Genomic DNA, 17,479 nt, shown 5'->3' on the forward strand with positions numbered 1-17,479 from the left:
ACCACAAGTGCTACAGACTTCATATGTGGTATGATGGGAGAACTTATGACACTGCATCCTGTACTTCATTAATTATGCGCACAATATAATTTTTCTTTGCTCTCAATGCTGCTACTTGTGTCGAAACCCGGTCATCGCTGCTTGCAGCTATATTTATTATTATTATTATTCTTCTTCTTCTTCTTCTTCTTCTGTCGCGCTTCTGCAACTACCACGCGAACACCGTTGCACCTAGAGACTTCATATTTGGTACACAGGTACAACTAAGCAAAAGTAATTTTTTGGTCACATGACCATGACAATAGGTCACATGACCTGGTGGCCATTTTGGAAATAAACTTTAAAATTGACTTCATTTGCATAAAAGGTGGTAAATCAAAATTCTGCTCCAGTCACTTTTTAGACCTTATAGCCTTGCTCCTTCATGCGAAATATCAAGGTAACAGGTCTTGCCGATTTTGAGAAGAAGATTTTTAAAGTATTATTTTTCATATTTTTCAGTGACCTTTGACCTCCCCTATAGATTTACAAATGCCCATTATAGGCTAGCCAATAGAGCTAGGAGTCTGGTTCTTTTCGACATAGACGATCATTGGCTGTTAATGTTCAACAAAATATTTTGGGTCAGGTCACGTGACCTTGACCTCATTAATTATGCGCATATCTAATTCTAGGCTAACCAATAGGGCTAGAGATCCGAATTTTGGTACACAGGGACTACTATGGGTTAGAAATCTATTGCAAATATGTCACGTGACCAGACCTCATTAATTATGCGCATATCTAATTCTAGGCTAACCAATAGGGCTAGAGATCCGAATTTTGGTACACAGGGACTACTATGGGATAGAAATCTATTGCAAATATGTCACATGACCAAACCTCATTAATTATGCGCATATCTAATTCTAGGCTAACCAATAGGGCTAGAGATCCGAATTTTGGTACACAGGGACTACTATGGGATAGAAATCTATTGCAAATATGTCACGTGACCAGACCTCATTAATTATGCGCATATCTAATTCTAGGCTTACCAATAGGCTAGAGATCCCAATTTTGGTACACAGGGACTACTATGGGATAGAAATCTATTGCAAATATGTCACGTGACCAGACCTCATTAATTATGCGCATATCTAATTCTGAGCCAGCCAATACAGCTAGAGGTCTGATTTTTGGTATATAGGAATAACTTAGCATTACAATTTTTTGACAAAATGTCATGTGACCCCGATGACCTTTGACCTCAAATATACATATATGGCCATAACTAAGTAACCACAAGTGCTACACCCTTCATATTTGGTATGATGGGAGACCTTATGACACCACATCCTGTACCTCATTAATTATGCGCATATCTAATTCTGAGCCAGCCAATAGAGCTAGAGGTCTGATTTTTGGTATATAGGGATAACTTAGCAATACAATTTTTTTGACAAAATGTCATGTGACCTCGATGACCTTTGACCTCAAATATACGTATATGGCCATAACTAAGTAACCCCAAGTGCTACACCCTTCATATTTGGTATGATGGGAGACCTTATGACACCACATCCTTGTACCTCATTAATTATGCGCATATCTTATTCTGAGCCAGCCGATGGAGCTAGGGGTCTGATTTTTGGTATATAGGGATAACTTAGCATTACAATTTTTTTGACAAAATGTCATGTGACCTCGATGACCTTTGACCTTGAATATACGTATATGTCTATAACTCAGTAACCACAAGTGCTACACACTTCATATTTGGTATGATGGGAGACCTTATGACACCACATCCTGTACCTCATTAACTATGCCCATATCTAATTCTGAGCCAGCCAATAGAGCTAGAGGTCTGATCTTTGGTACACTGGCATAAGTATTTGATAGAAGTTTTATTCAAAACTACCAGGTTGAAAGGATGACTTTGAGTACCATTTTAACAAATATGCCAATTATTCATTAGGTAGGTGCAGTCTTATTTTTCTTTTGCTCTAATGCTGCCATTTGTGTCGAAACCCGGTCATCGCTGCTTGCAGCTATATTTATTATTATTATTATTCTTCTTCTTCTTCTTCTTGCGACGAGCTTCTGCAACTACCATGCGAACACCGTTGCACCTAGAGACTTCATATTTGGTACACAGGTACAACTCAGCAAAAGTAATTTTTTTGTCACATGACCATAACAAAAGGTCACGTGACCTTTCGGCCATTTTGATTATAAACTTTAAAATTGAGCTCATTTGCATAACAAGTGATAAATCAAAATTCTGCTCCAGTCACTTTTTAGACCTTATAACCTTGCTCCTTCATGCCAAATATTAAGGTCACAGGATTTGCCAATTTCAGAAGAAGATTTTTAAAATATTATTTTTCTGATTTTTCAGTGACCTTTGACCTCCCCTGTACCTATGCTGCTAAGCTATGGCAATGGCTTATTCTGGCCTATGTTCAAGTCCAAGACAGCAAGCTTCTATTGCACAATGGCCAGTAGGGGACCAAATTGCACTCCACAATTTTGGGGATTCCACTTGACCTTTGACCTTCGCATCTTCGTGCAACATTTATTATGCGCATATCTAATTCTGAGCCAGCCAATAGAGCTAGAGGTCTGATTTTTGGTAAATAGGGATAACTTAGCAATACAATTTTTTTGACAATATGTCATGTGACCTCGATGACCTTGACCTCGAATATAGATATATGGCCATAACTCAGTAACCCCAAGTGCTACACCCTTCATATTTGTTATGATGGGAGACCTTATGACATCACATCCTGTACCTCATTAATTATGCGCATATCTAATTCCGAGCCAGCCAATAGAGCTAGAGGTCTGATTTTTGGTATATAGGGATAACTTAGCAATACAATTTTTTTGACAAAATGTCATGTGACCTCGATGACCTTTGACATCAAATATACATATATGGCCATAACTAAGTAATCCAAAGGGCTACACCCTTCATATTGGTATAATGGGAGACCTTATGACAACACATCCTGTTCCTCATTAATTATGCGCATATCTAATTCTGAGCCAGCTAATAGAGCTGGAGGTCTGATTTTTGTATTTAGGGAATAGCTTAGCAATACAATTTTTTTGACAAAATGTCATGTGACCCTGATGACCTTTGACCTCAAATATACATATATGGCCATAACTAAATAACCCCAAGTGTTACAGCCTTCATATTGGTATGATGGGAGACCTTATGACATCACGTCCTGTACCTCATTATTTATGCGCATATCTAATTCCGAGCCAGCCAATAGAGCTAGAGGTTTGATTTTTGGTATATAGGGATAACTTAGCAATACAATTTTTTTGACAAAATGTCGTGTGACCTCGATGACCTTTGACCTTAAATATGAGTGTATGTTGATAACTAAGTAACCACAAGTGCTACACCCTTCATATTTGGTATGATGGGAGACCTTATGACACCACATCCTTTATGTTCATTAATTATTCACATATCTAATTTTGAGCCAGCTAATAGAGCTAGAGGTCTGATTTTTTGGTATCTAGGGATAACTTAGCACTACAGTTTTTTTGACAAATGGTCATGTGACCTCGATGACTTTTGACCTTGAATATACATATATGCATAACTCAGTAACCCAAAGTGCTATTCCCTTCAAAAATTGATAGGATATAAGGCCTTAAAATGTCACATCTTGGCCCTCATTTATTCTGCACATTTGTATTTCCTGGCTTACCAATAGAGCTAGAGGCCAGATCTTTGGTAAACTGGCATAAGGAGGTCAAGCAATTTTTTTGCAAAAATGACAGGTTCGAAGGATGACTTTTAGCACCATTTTAATACATGTGCCCATGACTCATTAGGTAGGTGCTTATGTAATTATTATTATTATTATTATTATTATTATTATTATGTCGCACTTCTGCAACTCCCATGTAAATACCGTTGCACTTAGAGACTTTATAGTTGGTATACAAGTGCAAGTCTGCAAAAGTAAATTTTTGGTCACATTACCTTAACAAAACGTCATGTGAACTTTCGACCATTTTGAAAATAAACAGTAAACTTTAGTTCATTTGCATAAAAAGTGATAAATCAAATTCTGCTCATGTCACTTTTTAGACTATATGGCCATGCTTCTTCATACAAATTTCAAACTCGCAGACCTTGACAATTTTGAGAGGAAGATTTTTGAAGCATTATATTTCATATTTTCCAGTGATCTTTGACCTGCTCTATTTCTATGCAGCTATGCTATTGCAAAGGCTATTTAAGTCCTTTTTAAGAGACCAAGGGCCAAATGGGCTAGTGTCTGTTTAAAAGTGACCTGTATGGGACCAAAGTGAACCCGAAAACTTTTGTGATTCCTCTTGATCTTTGACCTAAGCATCATCCCAATACCAGCACATATTAAAAATAGCCAATACTGATGGACAAATTTTGAACACAGCTCTTTATTCAAGGATATATAATCTTCAAGGATATATAAATTACATATTACAGTTAACTGGAAATACAGTTGCTATACAATTGAGGATATATAAATTACATACTACAGTTAACTTGAAATACAGTTGCTATACAATCAAGGATATTACATACTACAGTTATCTGGAAATAGTACAGTATATTTTCAAAAACATCAAAAACAAAAAACAGACAAAATATTTTGAATTCTCACAACACATATCAAATCTGTAGGTACTGGTATTCTCAAAATATTCTCTAAGGACATTCAAAAATACATACATACATACATACATACATACATACATACATACATACATACATACATACATACATAAGTACATATGTAGACAGGTACATATGCACATACATGCATACATGTATACACATACATACATATGGTACATACATACATACATATGGTACGCGCTGACGATGGATACCAGATAGATATTCATTCCAATAGTTTCTATAGACTATAGTCCCCCTGCTGGTACAGATGTTTTTGGATGTAGGCCAAATGATATGCTCTTTTTGAAATGAATTATTATGGACCTCATTGTTGTGTTGAAGAAATCAACAGCACATCTCATATATGGCCAATACTGGTGAAGAATTCAGAAAAAGCATTTCCTTCAGCGATATATAAATTACATTCTACAGTTAACTAAAACTACAGTTGCTATACAATCAAGGATATTTTCATTATATAATACAGTTAACTGTAAATAGCACAGTGGAGTGGAAATACAGTTGAATGTTGCATGAAATGAATATGACTATGTTATAGTGATACTATAATCAATGCTCCAGCCACATCTCTTGAAACACTTTTATGCACTTTTTCATAAATAGCCTTCTTGAATATGAAATCTGTGGTGATGAACTTCAATAAATAAAGAGCCTCACAGCTTATATTATTCAATGACAACTGTCCTTTAACAATATGTGCAGTTTTACAAGAGTTGTTACTACCACAATGAATGAACTTGAACTGAAACACGGCAAATGTGTATGGACGTCACTTTGATGAATGCTACGGTGACATAGTCCATCCCACCTCACAGTGACTCATGCAGAGCACAATATGCACCAACAGGACTAGTCTACATCAATATATTTAGCAAGTGTTCTGACATAATCAGGTTCTGTTACTTCGATATGTATTGTCCCATTTGGAAACACTCTTAATACTACAGCTTTGTCATGGGCTGTTATCATTTGCAGAAAATGCTCACATCTGACAATGCCCATAACCAAGGTGAGATCAATATTCTGCAGTTACCGAAATTAGAAGTATTGTCACATCTGTTCTATTCTATTTGGAAAACAATCTGAGTACTTCTTGTTTATTGTGCCTTGCCACCATCTGCAGACAGGGTCACACTCAGAAAGAGAATGACACATTGTGTGTCATCTTCTATAGTCATAAAAGTTACAAGCAATGGAACATTCTGTTGTTTTCGTTGCTTCACAGATCCGTAGGATGGCAATATCGTACAGTGACACTGGTACATTAGTGTAGAGAACATGTCCATACTCCACAGTGTTGTGAGATATTCAGAATCTGTTATTCACATAAATGCATTCTCTCCTGTGGCAAGACACTTCAATGTCCAGACTTATCATCTGCTCTTATCATCTGCAGAAATATCTTCCTGGCAATGAAAATAAATAACTTGAGTATCCTTCTGTTACAGTTATCCAAATTAGAATCATGTGAACTCTCAGTTACCTCTCCCGTGGCACTGTTGCACACTGATGTGAAAGTTGCTTTAGTTTGAGAATGAAACATGCCTCTTTCATTGTGATTAGTCCATAGGTGAGTTGATATTGCACCCTGAAAATGAAAGCAGACAAAATACTTATATTACTGATACTAAAATTTGTCAACTTGGTTTAGGTCTGTTATGCCATAATATGCCATTTTGATGAGGCCAGCATTAGCTTTTAATATGTTACATTTACTTCATTGCACTATCTTAATTTCCTATATGAACTTGTTATGAATGACACAGTCAAAGTCAACAACACCGAAATTTCTACTATGTCATGTTTTTCCTGGCACAAATCACCATTCACAAAACTAAAGGTTGCATTCACTAAATAAAATTGCAGAAGACAATTGAGTAATCCACTTGTGTATAGAGAACTGTTAAGAAATTCTTTCACACATATTACATGCTATTTTACATTGCAACTAAACAAGTCTGCTACTCGATAACAAATCTATTCTTAAAACATTCTCTTTTCCCAAAAATTTTACATAAGGTCATTCATTATTTCACATACAAATAAAGTACTACAGTAATGCTATTACGAATGTTTCATTATTACTCTGCAGTGCGTACCTTTCAAGACAAACAACTTCAGTGACATACTATGGCCTTGGTTTCACTAAGCTCATTTTCAGGGTAGAACATGCCTATCTCCATAGAACAGATTTAAATGAATGCAGATCACTTCAAGCGACTTCATTTCAGCAGCATTTGAATCTCAAAATACATTGTTCAATGGTCGGTCATCTTTACTTTCTGCATCTGTTGAACTTCCATTCACCACTCCACATAATGAGTTTACAGTTTGTATACTTTTTGTGTATCTCAGATTTATAATTTCACCTCTTTGCAGACCAACAACTTTAAATGTCAATTGCTAACAGAGTTAGTTACATTATTGCTTCTGAAGCAATTCAACAGACGCATAGCTTTCAATCATTTCAAAGCCCCCTCCCACTGTGCATAACAGGGCCGTAACCTGACAGAACCTTGGAATTGGGTAAATTACTAATTATTTTTCTCTCACTACACTCAAACACTACAACACTATGTCTGTGTGCAGTAAATTGTTACAGTTCAAATATAAATGTTCATTTTGTAGAATAAACATAGGATCATATCATCTTGTGTCTCCTTCAGGCTAACATTGAATATTTACAACATACAGACAGAGATGAAATATTCTGAACACTATGGTACATCACAGTTGTGTAAATGCTAATAACATGAAATTGTTAGCTGTAAAAATAGACATGCATAGCACCTCTGTTTGTCGGTAGAACATTTTTGTGGTGGTACGGTTCAACTTTAGCTATGCATCTATTAGTGGCTATTTTATTGTCTATTCATATATCCTTAAACATATGCAATTGTAATGATGGGCATGTCATTTATATCATTGGCTGATTGAGGAATTGATAGCCAGTCAACCACTACACAAACCACAAATTGTGACCTAAAGGTTGATACAACTAAATGTTTACATTAGTAATGGTAACTTCTACCCAAGTCACATTACACCTGCCTTCAAAGTAAATAGCAGTGCTCATAACACTTTTGGAAGTAAAATGGTGATTTTTCAGGAATACTAAGCTCCTATATTACTTAATATTATTACATGTGAAAAATTCTAGGACCGTGTGCCCTGAAGCATACACCACGTGCAGCCAAAAGTTTTACTTAAATAAGGATTCTATACCTTTACATCTCCTATGCATAATTTCCTTGCTTTACCTGTGACTTTGTTCGGAAAGTGGTGTTTCACATTGGCTAAGAGCGCACACTGTTCTTAGATTTTTTCCTGTACCCTTTTCAGGCTACTGCCCTGTATGCAAGCACACACACACTCACACACACACACACACACACACAACACACATATGGGGGCCCGTCTCAATCTGCCCTCCCCATCTGTTTTTTATTTTCATCAGGACGGGATAACTTTTTGTGATTCCTTTTCCATAAACATGGTCAATCAAAAGATGCTATATCTACACACACCTTAAAACCATATCTTGCATTAAGTTCACAAGTGATGGTGATATCATTGGAATTATGAGTCACTTGACCCTTTGCATATTTACTCTTTTTCTCTACCATTCAAGGAAATGTTTCCCTAAAAACTTCTACTTTGTACAATACTAGTCTGTAAACTACTCATATACCACATACAGCATATGTAGCACTAGCTCATCTTTCATCACAAAGTAACCAGTTAACATGACACATTTGCATGCATTCAAATCTTCAACAAAAGTGCATTGTGAAAACTAAAATAAGTTTGTATAACTTCGACGCCTACACTGTCTACATTTTTCACATAAACATGGTCAATCAATGTTCCACTTTCTGTTGTTGCCTCTGAACACACTGTGAGAAGCCTCTCTGCTCCATCAATTTCAGCAAACATGAAGACACAAATATGTTTTCATTGAAATCACCAATGATGATGTTGCACCTGGGATCTTCTCAATCTCTATCACTAATTTCAACAGATTTCTCTTGAACACATCAGCTTTATAAGACTGGGGTCTGTATATAATAGCTACTGTCAATCTTATCTCTTTAACATAGAATGCAAGATATTCCAGATTTGTTATACACAATTCCAAGATTTCAATACATTGATCCACACTTGAATAAATGCCTACTCCACCATGAGCTTGCTGCTTCAATTCAGATGTCACTGGGTCAGATGTATCATAACAAAGTTCTCTTGGCTTGTGATAAAGTGCAAAACCACTTAATTGCAAATCATTCTGCATATCTGAGGTTGGTAGCCAAGTTTCTGTCAAGCATATAAAATCAACTGTCATAAATCTATGGTCATTTCTCAGATCTTCAAAATGAGAGTGCAAACCCTCTATGTTATGCAGCATTATGGTACATGAACTATCTACATTATAAGTTCCTTCTGACAATGTCATGAACTTTGGCATACAGGACAGGGCAGCATCAATTTTGTCATTGCAGTATATAGCTGATTCTTGGAAATTGTTATAGTAAGTCCACTTAGAGACTTTACTCGACTTAGGGCTACATAAGCTTGTCCTGGTTGGAATATTTTGTCAATGATACTACAGCTTCATCTACAGTTAATCCTTGCACTTTATGTACTGTACTAGCCCAGGCGAGCTTGAGTGGGAATTGACGCCTTATACTTCCACAGTTATTCACTTTGTCTTCCTCACACTTGATTGGCGTGCTTTTTTGTGGTATCATTGATAATGTCTCTGTATGGCGGCGAAGTTTGCACCAACCTTTTCATTGTCAAAACATACATATATAGTAGATGGAAAACTCTCTGTGGATTTCACATGTATGTATGACACAATGCCAAAAACGCCATTCACTAAACCATCAGACACATCAATATTCTTCGTCAACATCACACGAGCACCAACTGCCAGAGTAACAGTTTTTGCCAAATTGGTATTGTACACTTTACGATGTTGCCCCTCACTTTGACTAATTTCTTTGTTTTGGGATCTCTGTACAAATCCTGTGCATTAATACAAATTACATCTGAACTTAACGAGTGAAGTTTTCTAATGTTACATTCATCAACTTTTCGGTTGGTTGCAAAAATATGAATTCCTTTACCCTCCTCACCAGTTTCACAATTTTGAAGCATAGTAACAACATGAGCATCTAAATCATCAGATTTCTGTCTTTTTCTGATTACGTTCAATGTTTCAGCAAATTCAGAGTCTTGCTGTCTCACTACTTCAGTCAGTTCAGCAATGGAAAAGTAATCATTCCAGAGATCAACTCCTTCACTGTTCACATACAATGCCTTTCCTTTCACTGGTGGTAATTGGTAAAAATCACCTACACCAATCACTGCTACACCACCAAATGGCAACTGATCACCAGTCTGTTTAATTTGTCTCAACCTTCCGTGAACATAGCCAAGTAGTTTCTTATCAACCATAGAAATTTCATCAATAATGAGAATTTGAAGACTGCTAAGCTTAGATCTCAATGTGTTAATCTTTTCTTCTCCGAGCGGTTGATATGGCAGTTGTGCATCAATAGCTATTGAGAAGGTACTGTGTATGGTATTAGCATTTATATTAAATGCAGCTACACCAGTTGGTGCTGTTAACAAAACTGATACATCATCTGGATTTGGTAGAATACGACCCAAAATTCGTGTAGCTTCATAGTACACTGCTTTGATTAAATGAGATTTCCTGTGCCTGCACCTCCAGTTAGAAACATATGAAAAGCTTCAACACTTTTTCCGTTGACTTTGTTCAGACACCACTGCCGCACTTTGTAAATATCTCTCTCTGTGTGCTATTTAAAGATCTTAGCAATATTACAGCTTCATTCCTTGACATTCCACAATGGTGATACACTTCTGAGGCTGACACTTTCTGTTTTTTCTCCAGCAAGTCAGGTATAGATTCATCATTTTCTCCTTCATCTGACACATAATTGTCCTTCCTCTCTTGTAAACTTTCTAATCTATCTATTTCAGACTCTGGATGAATTTGAGCCCATGCATCTTCCAAGTTATCACTTGTTCGAAGGATCTCCTCTGCTGAATCCAGTACATCAGCTTCTTTTTCAAAGACTGCTCTATTCCTTTCAACTATAGCCTTCACCCTTTCTACAGCTTTGCTACCACACTTCACTGCACCAGTGTTATAGAATTCTTCATATGAATTAAAGTTGTCAGGTTTTAACTGAGCATCAAACTGATATGGCAGAAACAGTTGAAGAATGCTTTGATAATACTTCTCTGGCTGTTTCATTGCTGAAAACCTTGCATATCTCACCACAGCTGGAGCAGTTCGAGTTCTTTTCTTCATATGACCAAAACCATTTTTCAGTTTAACTACATTCTTCTTTGAACATGTATTTGACACCTCTGATGACGACATTATTCTGTACTCAGATACAAAACTAGCAAGACACATTTCATCAAATATATCTCCATCTGGTCTGTTTTTATAACGATCTATGATGCTAGTCATCCAGATTTCCTCCTCATTAAGATCACCTTCTTCACTTCTCATTTGTAGAATTTCAAGAGGTAAACTCATTTTGATAGGGTTATCCCCTGTTGGGATAAAGTGTACTTTTCTCGATCCTTCTTTCAACCTCAAGTTGCACACTCTATACACAGCCTCTTGGGCACTCACTTCTCGATTATTAACATATAACAATCCCAATCGTCTAAGTGCTTTCTTGGCATCTGCATTATCCTCTTTAGAAGCTTCCTTTTGTGCATGATCCAACAATAAGCCCATTTCTCTTTCAGCTTTGGATATGTAACTAATAATGTACACAATGCAACTATATGCATCAACAACAAATTGTATATCCATATTAGCATTCCAACATCGTAACAAGTCCTTGTTGTATTGGTTTACCCACACATCACTTGATTCCCTTTTCAAGACCACACTCGTTTTCTTAGTTAATACACTGCATGCCCTCTCAAACAAGTCTTGTGTAACTCCGATGCTAGTAAACAAAGATTCAACTGTTGAGAAAGTCTTCTCAGAATCTGAAAGTGCAGTCCAGATTTTGGAGAGAATTTTTTTGGCTTCAGCTTTACTTACTACTTTTGGTGCTTGTTCTGATTCAACTTCGTCTACTTCATAGAATTCAACAGAACTTTCTGTACTACTGGAATTGATTCCACTGAGTGCTTTATCTAAATCACTAACAGCCTTTCTTATGACTTCAGGCAACTGAGCATCAGTGTCAGGTCGAGCAATAAACGTTTTTTCAGAAGGTGGTCTGGGAAAGTTGAATCTACAATCGGTACCATGTTTTCTACAAGATTTTGAATGCCGTGTGCTGTGTTTTTGAACACTGTTTACAATTTCATGAAGTTCTTCATCATATTCTGAGCATGGCATTTCACAAGTCACATATTTGTCAACAAATGAAGTGACATCATCATCATCATCTTTGTCTACTTTTGGTGCATCCTTCACCCAAAACAGACAATGTGTATGTGGTGAACCACGTTGCTGGAACTCAACTCGATAAAAGTAATCTTCAATTTTACCAATAGGTTCTGCTGGTGACATTATTACTTGTGTCAAAAAGTAATGAAATCTCTGATCAAACATTCGAGCAGCTGTTACAGGGTTATCTCTTAACACAGCACATTTCTCTGACCAGTCCAGCTCTTCTGCTTTGCGAATATCACCTTGTGCTTCAAGAATACTATCAACCATCTCAGGCCATCTCATATCAGCAGATGAAAATGAGCAAAACCACGTCGGAATACCTAGCTGCCTCACCATTGCAAACAGATCTTTCTGTGCACTTTGCCAATAAGGTGGTGTTCCTCGGATTGGTTTCAGAAATTTGTAACCTTCATCATAATTTAAAATTTTCTTTAGTGATTGTTCATCTGTTAAACTTGCAGCAGTTATATTTTCACTGCATGTTTTGCTAGACCCTTTCCGCATTGCTATAGACACATTTGACAACACTTGTTGCACCTCTGATAAACACTGAGCATAAAATATGAAGTCACTGTTTCTCGCAAACCTACTATCTACATTCATCAAACGATTATGAAGATATCGTGCAAGTGTAATTCTCACTTCGCGACTGTCCAGAAAAGTTGGTGACCCAGTAGGGTACAATACAGGGAAAGACTTTGCTTCATTACTTTCATCATTTAACATTTCAACAGGATGGTTTCTTTCTGCAGGAGCAACACAATAGATTTTGTCAAAATGCTGATCAAGAACTTCCTGAGCTATGTCAACAGGTTGAAGACATGTATCCATGAACATTCCTTGCTGCTCTTCACTATTATTATCATCATCCTCTGCGTCTGCATTCCCTGAATTATCCTGTGATTCTGTATTCTCAGCATTATCTCTCGATTTGCTATTTCCAGCATTATCCTGTGATTCAATATTTCTAGCGTCATCCTGTGGTTCTGTCTTTTGTTTATCACTCTCATGTCTTGTACCATCTTCATCAGAAATACATTCATCTCCTTCATCAATTCTGGACAATGGATTCCTCCAATCTTTATTGAAAGAAATACCTCTGTACCACTTATTGTTCATTGTTAGGTAATGAAGTGCACTTTTGATCTTCTAGCTGCAGCTTCTGCCGGCATATTCCCATTCAACAATTTACGATGACAAGTATAACATATCCACATTAATTTCTGTTGTTTCTGTCTCCAATATAAACAGTCACTATCACATACATCTGTGCATTGGTGAAATTCAAGACACTTCTTTGCAATCTTTGCTACAAAGCCTCCTTTCTTCGAATATATTTCTCTTTTACACTGTATTACTTGATTTTTGAAAAGCTGTCGATAGCAAACTGAACATACATAATTGGGGCCATGAACTGTTTCATTTCGAAACATAGTTATAACATTTCAATGTTCTTCTGTTTATTAGCTTTGGACTGTCGAGCAGCAAATACTTTACACTTAGTATCATCCCTGTAGCTTTCACTATCTTTATACTTTCTAATGTATCTTGCCTTAACCAACTCCCTGTGACTCTCATTTTCCTGATATTTCTGGACACTTCTTGCCTTTACAGCTGCTCTATGACACTGATTCACTTCATACTTTTCAATACTTCTTGCTTTGACAGCTTCCCTATGAGACTGGTTGTGTCTATACTTTTCAATACTTTGTGATTTCACATCTTCCCTATGACTTTCATTGTTTGCATATTTCTGAATACTTTGTGCCTTAACATCCTGCCTATGAGACTCATTGTTTGCATATTTCTGAATACTGTGTGCCTTAACATCCTCCCTATGAATTTCATTCTTTTCATATTTCTCAATACTTTGTGCTCTCTTAGCTTGTCTATAACAGTCCTTGTCTGCATACATTTGTTTTGTTTGTGCTTTTTTACCTTGCCTATAACACTCTTTGTTTTTATACATTTGTTTCCCTTTTCCTTTTTTAGCTTCCCTATAACACTCGTTGTCTGTATACATTTGTTTTGCTTGTGCTTTTTTAGCTTCCCTATAACACTCGTTGTCTGTATACATTTGTTTTGCTTGTGCTTTCTTAGTTTCCCTATAACACTCGTTGTCTGTATACATTTGTTTTGCTCTTGCTTTCTTATTTACACCATTATCTATGTAGTGCGTATTCACAGCACTTTTCTTTTTTGCACGGAATTCAAAATCTGTCAAATATCTCTGTTGTTCCTTTTCTTGTTTTTGTTTCTTAATCAAAGTACTTCGATCAGTAACTGTACATGGTTGTTTCCGTTCAAGACTCGATGTGCTATTGATCTACAAATCTCATCAACAGATACTACATTCTCCTCATACTTCAGTTGTTTTCCAACTCTTTTTCTCCCATCAACATGTTTTGGGTCCACTACTTCATTTACATCAGTTCCTAAACTCCTCTTAACTTTACGTTGTGGAACATTTCCCATGACTTTAGTCGTATTCCTTGATGTATTCATCGCATGATGGCCACATTCATACACTAAAACACCTGGAGGCTTGACACATTCCACAAATTCATAGTGAACTTCCATACAGTGTTTCAGAAATATTGATTTACCAGTAGTTTCACTGTTTTTGTTAATCTGAGTGCTAGAATATTTCAACCATTTACCTCTAGTAAAAGTGACAACATCTGATTTCAAAAGGTTTGCAGTTGCTAGTATCTCTACTTCGGTTGCCCATGTTCCCAAATCTTGCATGTGAGATTTTACAAGGTAATCATCAACTGACTGATATCCGGATCTTAAATGACAATAGAATACTGCGGAGTTCTCTTTAAGATGCTCAACAATGGCCAAACGAATTACATCGTGATTATTCTCTGTACCACACAATGCATATGATACCGCTCTAAAGAAACAATTTCCATCCTCCTTGATTTTCTTTGTTCTACAAGGGTCACCCATTTCAATACCTGGACCAGAGTATAAACGTGTAACATTTTCATTCTTAATGCTTAGTTCATTGCACAGCATTTCACACAACTCAAAATCCAAAGGGCAATATAACTGTGGTGTCTCTTCTATGCCAACAACAACTACTTCATCATCACTGTTACTGTCTCCATTACTTACATTGGCAACACAGTCAGATTCAATATTCACAGTAATTCCAGTCACTTCAAACTGTTCATTTCTACCAATACCCATAGAAGTAGCTAAATTACAGCAATGTTTATACACTACCTCAATACTGTCCAATGGTATCAGTACACTTGTGCCATTTGCTGTAACCATGCCATTTGAGTCTCTTGAGTGACTGTCAAATGTATAGAAGATATTCTCTTTCTTCAATACGGCAAAAACAGCTGCTCCAAAATTAACAAAACATGCATCATATTGTGTTAATGTCACTACTAATGCATTGTACAAAGACATCACAAAACTATCTATATTGATATCTTCACCTATTAGACCTGTGACAGATTGTCCAAAACTTGACTTAAACCTTGTGTCAAACAACTCAATAGACTGTGGTAGTTCTGTGACTAAAATAAACATCCATAACTGATGGTGATTGCTGCACACAACCATACAATTCATTACCTGTTTGCAGTATTAAATCCATGTCGCATGTATTCCACATTTGCACATTTTTTATTTTACTGTACAGTACAGAAACATAGCTATTAGCAACACACTGCCCTCCCACTGTTCTCACCAAATTGAGCATGACTTTGGTTAAAACTGCCCTGCACTAAGTTTGAGCATTTGATTTGTATCTTAACCTTCTCACTGTCAATCATTTTATCAACTTTAATGTCACTTTCATTCACTCTCACTTCATATTCAGTATTACTTGTAGTTTTCATTGCCATACTAGTCATGTCATGTTCTGATGTCTCATTTCCTTCCTTGTATGAAATAAATCTTTCCCTAGTACTTACATTGTCATTTTCCATGTCATTAGAGTCACGAAGCACTGCATTTCGGGTTTCATTTGCCATGTCATCAGAGTCCCGAAGGACACATTTCCAGATTCATTTGCCATGTCATTGGAGTCCCGAAGGACTACATTTCCAGATTCATTTGCCATGTCATTGGAGTCCCGAAGGACCACATTTCCAGATTCACTTGCCATGTCATTGGAGTCCCGAAGGACTACATTTCCAGATTCATTTGCCATGTCATTACAGTCCTGAAGGACCACATTTGCACATTCATTTGCCATGTCTTTACAGTCCCTAAGGACTACATTTCCAGATTCATTTGCCATGTCTTTACAGTCCTGAAGGACTACATTTCCATCTTTACAGTCCCGAAGGACTACATTTCCATCTTTACAGTCCCGAAGGACAACATTTCCATCTTTACAGTCCCGAAGGACTACATTTCCATCTTTACAGTCCCGAAGGACTACATTTCCATCTTTACAGTCCCGAAGGACTAAATTTCCATCTTTACAGTCCCGAAGGACTACATTTCCATCTTTACAGTCCCGAAGGACAACATTTCCATCTTTACAGTCCCGAAGGACTACATTTCCATCTTTACAGTCCCGAAGGACTACATTTCCATCTTTACAGTCCCGAAGGACTACATTTCCATCTTTACAGTCCCGAAGGACTACATTTCCATCTTTACAGTCCCGAAGGACTACATTTCCATCATTTCTAGATTCATTTGCAATATTATGACAGTCCTGAAGGACTGTATGGTCCAAATGCACAGTGGTTGATGGGACACGACCCAAACTCACCTCTTCTTCAGCACTGCACTCCTCTTCCAATTCTTCTTGCGGGGCATCTGAAAGATATTGAGACATAATATTAACATCAAAGCATAACTTAACAGGCCATTTTCAATAACATGGTACCCTGCAAATATACATATATACATACATATACATATAAATACTGACACACATATAAATACTGACATACAGACACACAAATATAAAAATACAGTACACAACAAAACTTGCGTTCAGACTCGGCGGGTGTTTGACGGCGATTAGACGCGTCCGAGACGCGTCTAAAACACGACCCTTCCAGCTCATTATCTCACAATGGAAAGAAGGTCATGAGTGGCCCTTGTTATGTAAATACAATACTCCACCTATTCCCGTTTTTGTCATATTCTAGACGCTCCAATTCCTTTCGTCTACCATAATAAAATGTTGTCTAATCTAGCAAATTTTGCCTAGTCGATGTTTCATAGTGTAAAACATTTGGAGAAAAGACCGGTTGATTATATGTTGTTGCTCCAAAACCACCCAGCTAAACTCATTGCATTACCGATATCGTGTTGACCATGCGTTGTTCACT

The 17,479-nt window shown here is 36.9% G+C and overlaps 2 protein-coding genes across 2 annotated transcripts; both read right to left on the reverse strand.

Moving 5' to 3' along the window:
* Nucleotides 1-4,425: 4,425 nt before the first annotated feature.
* LOC139126889 (uncharacterized) lies at nucleotides 4,426-16,977 on the reverse strand. The gene is made up of 3 exons (XM_070692815.1): nucleotides 16,100-16,977; nucleotides 15,399-15,520; nucleotides 4,426-6,290 (listed from the first exon to the last, which is right to left on the reverse strand). The coding sequence occupies exons 1-2, from the start codon at nucleotides 16,975-16,977 to the stop codon at nucleotides 15,475-15,477; spliced, it is 924 nt and encodes a 307-aa protein (XP_070548916.1). The 3' UTR covers nucleotides 4,426-6,290; nucleotides 15,399-15,474.
* On the reverse strand, nucleotides 6,060-13,283 carry LOC139126887 (uncharacterized). Its single transcript, XM_070692811.1, has 3 exons — nucleotides 10,591-13,283; nucleotides 9,692-10,280; nucleotides 6,060-6,290 (listed from the first exon to the last, which is right to left on the reverse strand). Exons 1-3 carry the CDS (start codon nucleotides 13,281-13,283, stop codon nucleotides 6,060-6,062), a joined length of 3,513 nt encoding a protein of 1,170 aa, XP_070548912.1.
* Nucleotides 16,978-17,479: the final 502 nt, after the last annotated feature.

Source organism: Ptychodera flava, unplaced genomic scaffold (assembly GCF_041260155.1).
Source record: "Ptychodera flava strain L36383 unplaced genomic scaffold, AS_Pfla_20210202 Scaffold_150__1_contigs__length_94849_pilon, whole genome shotgun sequence".
NCBI lineage: Eukaryota > Metazoa > Hemichordata > Enteropneusta > Ptychoderidae > Ptychodera > Ptychodera flava.

Excerpts from the sequence above, each read along its gene's own strand:
- LOC139126887 (XM_070692811.1), bottom strand. The coding sequence starts at position 13,283 with ATGAACAATAAGTGGTACAGAGGTATTTCTTTCAATAAAGATTGGAGG. Across the intron at positions 10,281-10,590 it reads AAAGTGTCAGCCTCAGAAGT|TACCTTCTCAATAGCTATTG; the intron begins GTATCACCATTG and ends TACCATACACAG. Across the intron at positions 6,291-9,691 it reads AAACAAAGAAATTAGTCAAA|GGTGCAATATCAACTCACCT; the intron begins GTGAGGGGCAAC and ends TTTCATTTTCAG.
- LOC139126889 (XM_070692815.1), bottom strand. The coding sequence starts at position 16,977 with ATGTCTCAATATCTTTCAGATGCCCCGCAAGAAGAATTGGAAGAGGAG. Across the intron at positions 15,521-16,099 it reads ATGACATGGAAAATGACAAT|CTGTTTTTGCCGTATTGAAG; the intron begins GTAAGTACTAGG and ends ATTTTGGAGCAG.